The sequence below is a fragment of the Corythoichthys intestinalis genome, chromosome 18, assembly GCF_030265065.1.
Source record: "Corythoichthys intestinalis isolate RoL2023-P3 chromosome 18, ASM3026506v1, whole genome shotgun sequence".
NCBI classification, from domain to species: Eukaryota; Metazoa; Chordata; class Actinopteri; order Syngnathiformes; family Syngnathidae; genus Corythoichthys; species Corythoichthys intestinalis.
The window spans coordinates 7378473-7391968 of NC_080412.1; the positions used below are offsets into that span (position 1 = coordinate 7378473).

The 13496-nt window shown below is 40.2% G+C and overlaps 1 protein-coding gene across 1 annotated transcript in view; it reads right to left on the reverse strand.

Annotated features, from left to right (window-relative positions):
- cfap58 (cilia and flagella associated protein 58) overlaps positions 1-13496 on the reverse strand; it is a 42263-nt gene that overhangs the window by 11830 nt on the left and 16937 nt on the right. Inside the window, exons 8-12 of the mRNA XM_057820125.1 lie at positions 12794-12876; positions 12494-12685; positions 2411-2572; positions 2187-2333; positions 1903-2043 (exon numbers count right to left, since the gene is read on the reverse strand). Of these exons, the coding sequence (XP_057676108.1) occupies positions 1903-2043; positions 2187-2333; positions 2411-2572; positions 12494-12685; positions 12794-12876 (725 nt within the window). The remainder of the gene's footprint in view (positions 1-1902; positions 2044-2186; positions 2334-2410; positions 2573-12493; positions 12686-12793; positions 12877-13496) is intronic.

Sequence of the window (13496 nt, forward strand, 5' to 3'; positions counted from 1 at the left end):
TAGCACCTTAGAGATGGTCCTTTGCTTTGCTTAGCCCCTCCACACACACATACACACAAAAGCCAAACTCCGCCTATCCTGCTTTATACCTATACCTGAAGGTGTGCGGCTTGCCCTCGTAGTGAAACCGATATTCTCCCAGACTACAGGGAGCAGCAAAAAGTGCCTACGGCCTACGAGCCACTTTATAATATAGAGAATGGAAGATAGAGAAAATTCATTTTTCTGCTACATGGAGGAGCTCACAGCTGTCATTGAGGAGCTTGTGAACTTCTGCAATTTGTAGTTTGTCCACCATGTTTTGCCGCAGGAGGTGATGAATCCTCTCCGCCCTCTGCACTTGCCTCCGCCAATAGCAGGTTTGAAAATTTCAGCACGTACGCGATGTGGAAATCTGACAACAAGAGTCTAGCATCAAGGCTTGGAAGGCGATCCAGATGTTTCCTGTTATTCTCATGTCAGTAGTAGGTACCGACAATGTGTGTGTGCTATATAAAATCACACTGTGATTTAAATGCAACGGCTTTCTGATCCAACTGCAAAGTGTCTGCCTAATTTCTGGATTCCATGGACTTTAACTGTGTTTGTGCACCACGTGAAAAGGCGTGAGCACTGATATGACATCATTTTTCCTCCAAAAGCCAGAAGGATCACGTGGATAGAACCAGCCTTTACGTTGCTATCAAAAATCTTACTTCGATAAGGGAGCGCAAATCAACAGAACACAGGGCTAGTATACAGTTAGTCCCCAGGTAATGATGTGCACGACTTACGTGACTTTAACTTCATGACGCCAGAGTCACATCCGCCATTTTGTCTCCAATTGTTTTTGTTGTTGTTTTTTTTAAACAATTTCGTTTGTACCGCTATCATTTTTGAGAGATTGAGATATTCATTTCGAGTAATGATGTCACAAGGCCCCCTATTTATTGAAAAATGGACCAGAAATGGCGCGTTTAGGGTATATATGCTTGTTTGTGCTACAAAAAATTTTGTCTCTCGCAGCTTTTCTGTATCCAACTCCCGTGGCTGACGGAGCTTACCAACTCAATAACAGAGGGGTCTCCCAAAAATTGTCGTAAATGTAGCAGACATAAATGGCACCTCTTAGTGTCCATTTTGCAGTAAATGGGGGGCTTGAGAAATTATTTCGAGTGATGACGTGACAAAATAGACCTGAAGGGGTGCCATTTGTTTTATGCAACGTTTGCGCTAGCTTTTGGAACACCCAGTTATTGAAATTATTATCTAAATATCTATAAAACGATAGCAGCAAATGAAAATTTGTTACAGCACAAACGAGCACAAGCCTGGCACAAACAAATGACACCATTGCGGTTCCGTTCCACCCTAAATGGGGGTGTCTGCGTGACGTCATCACTCGAGATTAATATCGTGATTAATATCTCAAAAACAAAACAACACAAACCGGCACAAACATAGCAAAAATGTTTGAGACCAGTTTGGAGCGAATTGAACAGTGTGTTGGGGGGGGGCTGAAGTCATGTGATAAAAAATGAAATGTTAATATCTCAAAATCCATATTAGCGCATAGAGTAAATTTTCCGCCACAAATGTAGCCGCTCTCATTGAGGAGCTCCTGAATTTCTGCAATTAGTGGTTCGGCCACTATGTTTTGCCACAGGATTTGATTAATACTCTCCGCCCCCTCCACTTGCCTCGCCAATGGCAGGGTTAACATTTTTAGAAGGCACGCGACTCGGAAATCGCTGATTTGGTTTAATTTTTTTCTTGTAAAACCGAGCAGATCACGCGGATGCACCAGGTATCAACCAGCCTTTACCCTGCTGTCAACAACTGGGAGCTTTCTTCGATAAAGGAGTGCAAATCGGCAGAACACAGGGCTAGTATACATGCTGAGTTGGGTTATTTGTTCCTTACTTGATCCAATTGTTTTCTCTGACTCATATGCTCAATTTCGTGGTCAGCAATAACTTTCTGAAGTCTTTCTTGTTCTGCTTTTTGAAGCTCAACGCGTCGTATTTCTTCCTCAAGTTGCTGGGTGGTCAACTTCAACTCTCCCTGGAATTCGACACAGAGACATACTTTTAACACGTTCAATCTGAGGAATAAGTGTAGGAAAAACTGCTCATGTCGAGAAATAATTGGGAATGGCATGGGAAACCCAAATCTGCAAACAAACTAAAGACGTCAAGTTGTCATACCTTGAGATTGTCGTTATCTCGCACTAAGCGCTTGTGTTGCTGCTGTTCTTTGTGAATTGTCAATTCCTTTGCTTCTATCTCATCCTTCAACTGTATATTCTGGTTATTCATTGCACGCATCTTTATCTTCAACTTTGCGATGCTGTCCTGGGGTGATGACATGACAAGAATGAAATGACAACAAGTGAAGAAACTGATATTCAAGCAAATGAAAAATATCATACCTGAGCATCAACAAGATTTTTGCTGTAATTGTTTCGTTCTGTTATTACAGAATCCAGTAGTTCCTCTTTCCTTTTGAGCTTGCACTCTTCCTCTGTGACTCTCTTCTTCCAGTTATGGATTGCCATCTCATTTGTTTCAATTTCATTCATTTTTTGTTGCACCTTTTGAGAAAATCAATAAATTATTCAACATGACCAGAGCATCTTACAACAATAAATCAGAAATGTGTTGTCGAGTCCGTGGTCTCCACCAAGAAATTATTAAGCCTGTCATGTAACGAAAAAGCTTTGAAACCATTTTTATTGATAAAATGAGTCATTAATATAAATTCAAAATGAATCCGCATACAAAAATAATAAAAGATGCAGTTTCTGTTTTAGAGAAAAGAAAAGAATGCTTAAATATTTTTTTAAAATACCAAATAAGTCCTAAAGTGCCATTTCTCTATTGTTCTCCCACATGACCAAATTAATCGCAAATGTAGAGATATTTATTTCATATATTTGTTCATTTTACGTCATATATTTATTTCTACAGTCGTGAAAATTTAGGACACCTCATGAAATATTCAGTTCTTTATTAAAAAATGTTCACATATCAATGTCTGATCTTGTTCTTTATCTCTGGAAAAGAGAGTAATTTGATTGCAGGTAAAACACAAAAATTTAAATTGTTTTACTCATAAACCAAATATATCAACGAAAATGTATATTCTAACTGAGGAAAAAGTTAGGACAACCTACCACCTAATAGCTCGTGTTACCCCCTTTGGCTGAAATAACCTTAGTGAGACGCTTTTTTGTAGCCATCTACCAGTCTTTGACATCGGTCTAAAGAAAGTTTGCCCCACCCCTCAACGCAGAATACTTTCAGCTGTGAGATGTTTCTTGCATGTACAGCCCGTTTTCAGTGACGCCACAGTATCTTAATGGGATTAAGATCTGTATCTGATCTGTTTTCTTATGGGAAAATTCCGCTCGACCATTTCGACTTACAAACCAGGTCCCGTAATGTATTAAATTTCATTTGTAAAGCTACCACTGTTTATCATTTTGAGGGAGGCCCAGAATAGAAAAAGATAACGGGATGGGTGCAAAAACAAACCTCACCACAAGACGTCCTCCGAACACTTTTTGTTTTAGATGTTATATATTTGTATCATATTTGAACTATTTTGCATCATTGTTCAACTATGTCATGACCATATTATGTATAAAGCCCAAAAACGCCTATGACCATACCTGGTATTTCTGTTGAACTGTCAAATATAAAATTATTCAGTCTCATTTTCCTGTTGAATATTCATCCTTACATGTTGAATAAATGTGATCAAGCTTCAAAACAGTTCATTGAGTTGTTTGGTTGTTGTTTGGTTGACGTCAATATTACAAATTTTGACAAAGAAATATAGGATTGTTGTGTCTTTATGGACCCAAAATGTTGATATAATTGGTCAGAGTGAAGAAAACAACACTTTGCAACTGAAGGTGAAGTAAACATCGAAGATGCTTTGCCACAACACTGAAAATGGTAATGCAGATTTCTGTCTGCGGTGGTGATCGTTTTTAGCATCCACTCCCCCGGAGCCCTTCCGCATCATAAGCAGGCATCTCAGGGTCTTCAGTGTTTTGCCCCTTAACTTTAACACCTCAGCTGAGTGGGGCAGAAAAGACTAGTTAGCAGTGCAGCCAATCCCTCCTCCCGCAGCACAGCAAAGGAGCCATCGTCGCGCTCCCATCAACTGGCCCTCAGGGATGGGAAGAAGGGACGCACCACCAACGCCACACCCGCCCCCACACCAGTCTGCCCACGAACCACAGCCGCAGCCCCCCCAACCGGCACAGCACGCCATGGGACCCCCAGCGGCCCACCAAGCCCAGGGCAGAGCAGGCTGACTGTGCTCGATTGCCTTGAGCCATGTGAGGAGTTGGGCTTTGGTCGTTGTAAGATTCCCACTGTCCTTTAGGGAGCTGTCATAATGCTTCCCCAAGCATCGAATTCCTTTGTGCTAGATTGTTGGGATCTCCGCGACTTGGATACTAAAGGTGTTTCTAGTTAGTTTTCCTTTAACAACACTGAGGCTTCTAGACCTTTCAGATTTAAAATGAAGATGTGACCATGTCACCATCTTTTCTAGAGCGCCCAAGACCCACTGCGTCCCCTGGATTGATGGGTTCATCACCGTAACATCATCCATTAAAGCTCAACAGACTGGATGTCTTGTACCGTTTTCAGCTTTTCGGCCTCTACACTTTGTTTCTCCTGCCTTTAGCAGAAGATTCCTTGCTGCTATGAAAAGGGTCACTGAAATCGTGCATCCTGCCATGATGCCCTTTTCTAGTCTCTGCCATTTGGCCGTAACACTCCTCACAGTAAATCTCATCCACAGTGTTTTATGAGTGACATTACAAATCTCACTATCTCCGATGGAACCTGGTGTGCTCCAATGCTTTCTGGATTAACTGGTGGGTGACGCTTGGGTATGCTTTGACGAGGTCTATTCATACAACGGAGAGAGTGTTGTGCTTGGTCTTGCCTTCTTTGATGCGTTGACTAATCACTGCTGTATGTTCAAGGCAGCCCGGATATCCATGTATCCCTCCCTTATGAACACTGTGATCGACGAACAAGTTGACCAGCAGATATGATGTTAGCCTTTTTACGATGATTGACCAGAATATCTTTCCCTCCACATCTAGAAAGAAAATCTCTCGAAACTGGTCGAGGCCTGTAGAGTTTACCTCTTTGGGCATAAAGCAGCCCTCTGCAAGAGTCCAGACACTGGGTTCTGTGAGAGAATTTTATTCATGCGTAAAACATAACCATTATACATCATATTTTGTATGCTTTTGTTATGCTTGCATGAGAACATTGTAGCATTGAGCGTCATTGTTAATCTGTTTGAGTGTGCCTTCCCATGGCCTTGACGACTGTAGACTGTATCACAATATGTCCAAATATGGACTGTTATGTTCCTGTTTTCCAATATGCTCTGAATGAATACAATGAGCGACTGGGGCTTATCAGACTAAGCTTATCTTCGTTCTAGCCGGGACCAGCGCTCAAGGTCTCAGTTCAAAGTTGTTTTTGTCTGGAAAAATACCGAGGTTGGTGAGATGATGAGTTTCGTTTCTTAGTAAGTTTCGTTTCAAGGTGGGCTTCAGCACTGCCCTTTCAACAGTATAAATGTCCAGCCTCTATTGTACTTCTTCGTACTTCTGGGTGATTACAGCTCCTGGATGGGTCACATCATTGAACCCGAGAGCTCTTGTTCATAAAGCCTTCAAAGCAAAGCAATCCATGGTTGGGGTCGTATTCATTTCTCTAAACGAGCTATCGAGGTAACACTTGTCTTGGAGTTCAAAGTTGAATTTCCCTCACAGGTTCCAGCTTCTTCTTCCACAAAGTCCTGAGGAGCTTTGCAAGTCTCATCAGCAGCATTGGGCAGCACTTGTAGATTTTGTAAGTGGTGCCCGACGGTCCTAGAGCTGATCCAGCTTGTGCATTTTACACCACTGCCCTCACCTTGTCTATAGAGTCTACCCACGCACCACGTGTTCGCTGTAGGGTTCCGCCCACTTGTCCGTCAAAACATAGTGTTAACCTATTACGGCTACGTACATTTCTCCTATTTACAGCGTGTTTTTCTGCTCCTTAACATTAATAATCAAAATGGTGAAGGCGTGTGTGGCTGTTGGTTGCACTAACAGAGAAGATGGAAGGAGAGACTTGAAATTTTACCGTATTCCGAGGGATCCAAATAGAAGAGCGAAATGGACGGCTGCAATTCGACGTGAAAATTGGACACCAAAAAATCACCAGAGACTATGTAGTAGTCATTTTATATCCGGTAAGATGCATTTAATATATATTTAGAGGGTTTTGGCCTGACAACCACAATTAAGATCATTGCTAGGCTAATCGCCGACAACATACGACGTAGTACGACATAGTTTCAAATTCAAGATGTTTGTGACTTCCCTATCTTCCACCATCGTTATTTTTTGAATAATATTTAGCTGGTACCAAGTAAAAGAAACTGGCCTCGTCTATGGGGCTGACAAATAACCACAATTAAGATCATTGCTAGGCTAATCGCCGACAACATACACGTATGTATGTAGTGCGTGCTATCGCTAAACCATATAAACATTGAAAGCCTTAACTCCATTGACAAACGACATGAAATACATTAGACTTGACAGTGGATGTTAGCAATAACAGAAGAATTCGAATGGAAAATTTCGTAACTCACCTTTCCAAGCACAAGATAGATTCCTGCCAAACGAGGACCTGTTTCACCCAACCAGCAACGAAGTATTTATAAGCGTCCAAGCTCTTGAAGTTTTTCGTGAGAATAGGCTGATTTTGTGTGGACAAGATCATTTTAAATATCAGCGTAGCAGATGTCAGGCAGACAGGGCGAAGACATTGGGTCGAAAAACATCGATTTGGGCATCAAATATGGATCTGGCGACTGTATAGAACGAAGCTTTTCCTCATAACGCCTTTTATGCAACAGATCCAGTGAGTTTGCGGCATCAGAAAGCACCGGGTCTTCCATGAAATGCATTTTAAATTGCGCCATCAATTGAAATCAATGCAAATACAGAGTCAAAATGACGGACAAGTGGGCGGAACCCTACAGCGAACACGTGGTGCGTGGGTAGACTCTATAGTGAAGTCGGACATTTTTTTTTTTACACTTTGTTTTTATTGCGTTTTTGTTTCCAGCAGTAACAGTGTAGAGCATCAAACATAACAAAATGACCGACACAAATAAAATAAATTGGGAAGAAGGAAAAAAAAAAAAAAAGAAGAAGCGAGCCATCCAGGGTTTGTCTGTAGAGGTATGCGAACATAGGAATCCCATCCTTAAGTTAGAAAAAGTTTCCATTTCTCCCAGTATCTTTCACATTTTTAAGGACTCTTAAGGAGTTTCTTAAGGAAAACGTCATTCGCTCCATAATGTAAATCTCTTGTATTATGTCCATCCATTCCGTGACAGTAGGTGGTATTTCTTTTTACCACTTTCAAGTTATTGTTTTATTGCTTGCAGCTTGCAATATCTGTAGGAGGTACCTGTCTCGTTTTGTAAAACCATTTGGGATATTACCAAAATAAAACATATTAAAACTTGCTTCTAATTTTAAACACAAAATCTTCTCAGAAACCATCGTTACATGGCTCCAGAAAGAGGAGATCTTGGGACACTCCCAGAAGATATGGAAGTGGCCCACAGATGAACTTCCACATTTCCGCCAACATTTACCATATTCAGAGTTTTTGCTTTGGAGTTCCTTTATTCTTGGTGTAATGAAAAAACGCATAGCATTCTTCCATGTGAATTCACGCCATAAATCAGAGCTAGATGGAGTAGCCGCTGTTTTTACATATGTTTGACCAGTCCTCATTGGAAAGTTCTATTCCCGCCTCCCTCTCCCATCTGAATTTGATGTATGTAGTGGTAAGGTTTTTCATCCTGTGTAGTGCTAAGTATGTTTTAGAGATGAGTTTTTGGTGAGTGTGCCTCTTGAAGCAGCCACAAAGATAGTAGTTATTGGGTGTCTGTCACGTTCATTTAAAATGCTTGTGTTAAGATAGTGGCGTAGTTGAAGATATCGAAAAAAGTCGGTCTTCCCCAGACCACATTTGTTTACAAGTTGTTGGAAAGAGTAAAGGTTACCTCCTGATGTTAATGACCAATATGTGGTGATGCCTATGCTACACCAGTGTTTAAAAACCACCGTCAGTTTTTGCGGAAGTAAAGTCAGTGTCATATGCCGGCCACCGTAAAACCTTTGTATCCTTCTCAATAGTTTTTTTTTTTTTTTTTAAGTATACCAAGCTATACTTTTAGTGGCACTCTAGTCCAAATAGAAACTTTATCCAAATAAAAAGCCAGTAATACCTTATTCCCCAGTATAGATGAGATAGGAATGTGAATTTGTGTTGGTCCATTTCTTTCCACCTAGCATCCTACGCGGGGTCACACCATGCAATCAACGTTCTAAGTTGTGCAGCTTTATAATAATTTTCCAAGCATGGTAAAGATATGCCTCCATCCATTTTAGTCAACTGAAGAGTAGCATACTTTATTCTAGGTCTCCGATGGTTCCAAATAAAATTAGAGATTAATCTATTCCATTCGGTAAATTGTTTAGTGCTCACCTCGACTGGGAGAGCCAGAAAGAGGTATAGAAACCTGGGGAGTATAATCATTTTTATTAAATCAATTCTTTTATATAAATTCATTGGCATGATGGACCATCGGTTCAAGTCAGCTTTAATATCACCTGTAAGGGGAACAAAATTTTGCCTATAAATATCATCTAGGTTTTTAGGTAAACAGACTCCCAGGTATTTAATCTTGTCATTCCTCCAATTACCTTTTAGTAGTGTTTTAAGTTGTTTACTAGGGTTATGCAGAAATGAAAGAATTTGCGTTTTGTGGTAATTGAGTCTATAACCGGAGACAGAGCCAAACCTGTTTAAAATGGATATTAATACTGGTATGCTTTTTTCTGGTTTGGTGATGGTCACCAACACATCGTCTGCGTATAGGGAAATTTTATAATCAAGGTTATTTATGGAAACTCCTGTAATATCCTCACTTCCTCTAATAGCTTGGGCCAATGGTTCGATGAAGAGCGCAAAGAGTGCTGGGCTCAGCAGGCAGCCTTGTCGACAGCCACGCTCAAGTTTAACTGTATTGGACAGTTGGCTGTAGGTGTTTTATATAACGACCTAAGACAACTGTTTACTTGTTCCCCAAAACCCAGCCGTTTTAAAGTTAGGAATAAAAATTCCCAACCAACAGAATCGAAGGCCTTTTCCGCATCCAAGCTAAGTACAACTGATTCCATCGTTGTCATTCCATCAATAACATATAGGGCCCGGCGTACATTGTCATGAGTTTGTCTATTATTCACGAAACCTGTCTGGTCGGTGTCTATTAAAAAGGGGACGATAGTTTCCAATCGTTTAGCCATTATCGTTGCAAATATTTTATAAACTGTGTTTAGTATTGAAATAGGTCTGTATGAACCACATTCTGTCTGTTCCTTCCCTGATTTTGGTAACAAAGAAATAAGTGCATGTTGCCAAGAGGGTGGTGGAGTGCCACCTCCTAAAACGTGATTAAAACATGATTTTAGCAAAGGTGTAATAGAGTGTTTTAGACATTTGTACCATTCAGAAGGATAGTCGTCTGGCCCCGCCGTTTTATTCCCCTTCGAGCTCGACAAAGTTTTTTTAATTTCCTCCTCTGTTATCTGTCGTATTAACATCGCATTCTGCTCCGTACCAATTGAAGGTAAATCAAGAGAGGTCAGGAAACTTTCTAACCTAGTTGCATCCATTGGGGGCTGAGTATATAATCTGGAATAATAAATCACAAAAGACTATTGAATTTTTCCTAAAATATGTTCCAATTTGTCAGTTTCAGGGTTTTTAATTTTGTAAATGTGCCTATCCGCCTGTTGTTTACGTGACCTCCAGGCGAGGAGCCTTCTGGCCTTGGGTCTGTTCTCGTAATAAGTTAGTTTAAGAAATTTGGCAGATTTTTCAAGCTGGTTTCCATATAGTTCATTTAGGTCCCGTTTCGTATTATGTATTAATTCCAAAGTCTTTTCATCATTATTTTTCATATGTTCTTCTTCCAGAATTTTGAGCTTCATAACCATATTCTTAATTTGTTTTTCTTTTTTCCTATGGGAAGCCCAAGAAATGATTTTACCTCTGAGAACTGCTTTAGCCGCATCCCACAACACCGCTGGTATGTTTTCCAGAAAAAAGGGTCCCAACCAGGCCATTGTGAACATTTTCTTGTTTGAAATATAAAGGCAACATCAAACCCATGCAAAATCAGACAAAAAGGGCCCGAACCTTAAAGTGATAAAAAATGTATTTTACCTAGGTGATTATTGCATTCTTTTTGTTCCTTAATTTTGTGTCGTCATCTCATGTCAATTAAGGGAATTGGTAAAAGAGAAAATTAACTTTTTTCTTCTTCCCAAATCAAACCGTGAAAATGAAGTTGAAATTTCACATTTTTGTGGGGATGATTTGTTTCTTTGCTGTCTCTTGCCATTATGGGATATTTGTTTTAATACATATTTAAAATATTCATTGTTATTTGTGGAACTGGCATCCTATAACATGCAAGCAAATACAGATTAGTGTATTCATTGTTGACAAAAAAGCAACGAGAAAATAGATTCACTTGTGTGGTCTTTGTATGATATTAAAAAACAAACAAAATATCTGAAATTAGGAAGAGGCACATATTTTTTTCCCAGCAATATTGTTCCATTGCCTATTTTCAAAACAAGATAAATTCATTTTCTACTCTTTCCTTTTTAGTGTCAGTTAGAGTTGCCACCTTTCAGAAATAGAAATAAGGGACGCCCCCCTCGCGCCCAAAGCCTTACGGGCGAAAAAAAAAAGGGGCATCCCCAAAACTCCTAAAATGCATAGAAATGCCTCTATTTTTAGATGAGAAAACTGTATTGTGCACTATGTGGGCATGGCAGTTTCCTTGCGGCAGATTGTTTTGTTTTGTTTTGTTTTTTTCCCGCAGGTTAGTGAAAACGAAGTTGTGAATATCGTAATTAACATTCGTGTTGTTGGCACTGATCACGTGATCCATTGACAAGCCAAAATTCTTAAGGGAATGTTCCAGGAGAGCTACAATTCCAGCAGCTGACTCGTCTGCATTCTCTATGAAGTTCAACATTTTGTTGGTGAGCCCAGACTCTGGACTGAAGTACTGGACAGCAAGGGGAAGCATCTTCCTGCTCAATTTATTTGAGGCATCGGTCTGTATGGAGAATCGGATGGGTGACGTTAAGATCTTGAGCACATCGCCCACTGCCTTTGGACCCAGCACTTGTTTCAACAGTGCTTCTTGCTTTGTTCTCTCCAAAGTCATTTTCCTCACCATTTTGGAATCACATAAAAATCTTCTGATTGAGCCTGTGTCCACAGTCAGCACTATTGTAGCTCTGGCTGGCTACGTTTTACTGTGTGGTATACATGTGTCACCTCAGCTGCAGTAATTTAGAGGGTAGGAGTGGGATGATGTCAAATTCACTATCAATCAATCAATAGATAGTATATATCCGCAGTAGGACTATTTACTCAGTGTTTATTTGCTGTTAATGACGAGCATTAGTTAGCGTAAAAATAAAATGTTCTTCATGGGTACATAAATTCATTCCATATTGATGGATAATAAATGCTTGTTTCAAAAAAAAAAAAAAAAATCAACATTCCTGAAAATAATCAACAATTGTAGCAACTGAAATAGCTTAGCTATTCCTATCAATGCAAGATGTATGAAGGTAAATATAAATATAGCCTATATATTATCCATATACAAGAGCATAATAACATACCAAATCAAGCTCAGGGGACGTTTCAGGTACAAATAATTGTGACGAAGGCTCTTCTGGGATCTTATATTCCAATTGGGGAGGTCCCCTGCAGCAGGCTGTTTTACACCTCCGTGAGACACTGCAAAAACTTTCCTGCCTGCCTTGCAGTTCGCTTTATAATCATCATCAGTGACTCTATCGAGCCACGGGTTCTTCCCACTCCACTCTATTTTTTGGTGAAGTTTCTCCTATTGAGGATGAGATGGGGTGTCCTGAGCGTCTGCTGCTGAAGAAGACATTTTTGTTTTGAAAACACGCGGGGCGGTGCGTTGAACAGAGCGAGCGAGGTAACTGGAAAACGAACCCGGAAGTGGAGCGCAGTGCAGGGCAGACAGATAACTATCTTGCTGTCTTTAATATCTCCTGCCCTTTTTGTTCATTATTGTTGGCTCAGTGGTCACTCATGAGCGCAAGAGGTGTGTGTTTGTGTGTGACAGACGTGCATGGGCTGGGCGCACCGCCGCCCGCCACTCCCCACCACCGGAGCCGCGGGTCGCGCGGGGTCGCCCCATGGGACAATTGTGAAATATTGGTTCAATACGGAACGCAAATTTTAATTCCCAATTACGGAACAATTCCGTATTTCAAGGGACGGGTGGCAAGCGTAGTGTCAGTGTCAATCAACTGTTGCCATACATGACCTGCCTTTTGCAAAAGATTGTTGTTTTCATTAACGAAGCGGTCCCGGTCCTTTTCCAGATCCGAGATGAACTTGCGCAGCTTCCCAGCATCGATGCAGTGGCAGTTGATCTCTTGTTGCAATACCCTTTTGTCGTTCTCGAGTTCCATCACATGGCACTGTTGCGTCTCCAATGACTCCGCAACTTTGGCCACTTCCTTTTGATTGGGATCACCGGAACATGTAAAAGGGCATGATTAACTGTAAACAAGGTTTAAAAGGCTCAGTGGCAAGAATGATGTTATAGGAAAAAAATAGGTTGGTACCTTAGTTAACATGTCACGTTCTCTGGTTAGGTCGTTAATTGATTTCTTGTCAGCATCCCCTTGCTTTTTTGCAGCTTCATACTCTGTAGAAGGACAAGTTGTTTATACAGTTTTTTTAACCTGTCCTTTTCAGCTGCTTAGACACGCCCATTAGGAATTTGGGTGTCCTTATGGTCTGAACAGTTTTAATGTATCACATAAGAGTTTGATAGTTTGATCCACTCCCGTTGTGGTTGTTCATTAGATTATATTTATTAGGAGAGAGCAGCGAACAGGGAAGGGCTTATAGGCATAATCGAATTTTAAGGGCAGAAAGGACCCTGGTGGCCAAAAGTGTCATTGCATGAAATTGACTTTCCTATATATATAAAAGTTGTAAAGCAATAAAACTGCAACAAAAATGAATGGAATGAACAAAAAAAAAATATTTCTATAATGGGTCAAAATAATTTTTTTAACAGATCATGTGACTAGCACCTTAGACAGTCATTTGCTTTATATATAATTTCAACAACAACAAAAAAAATAGCGGAGGGCAATTTTATTTTTCAAATGATTTTTTTCTTTGATAGAAAAATTTCTTTGATTGAAGCAACTTTTTTGGGGATTTAATGATTTACACACAATGTCCTACCCATAATATGGCCCAAACACAAAAAGGATTGCTTCAATCAAAGAAAACTTTTTCACAAGTGTTTAAATG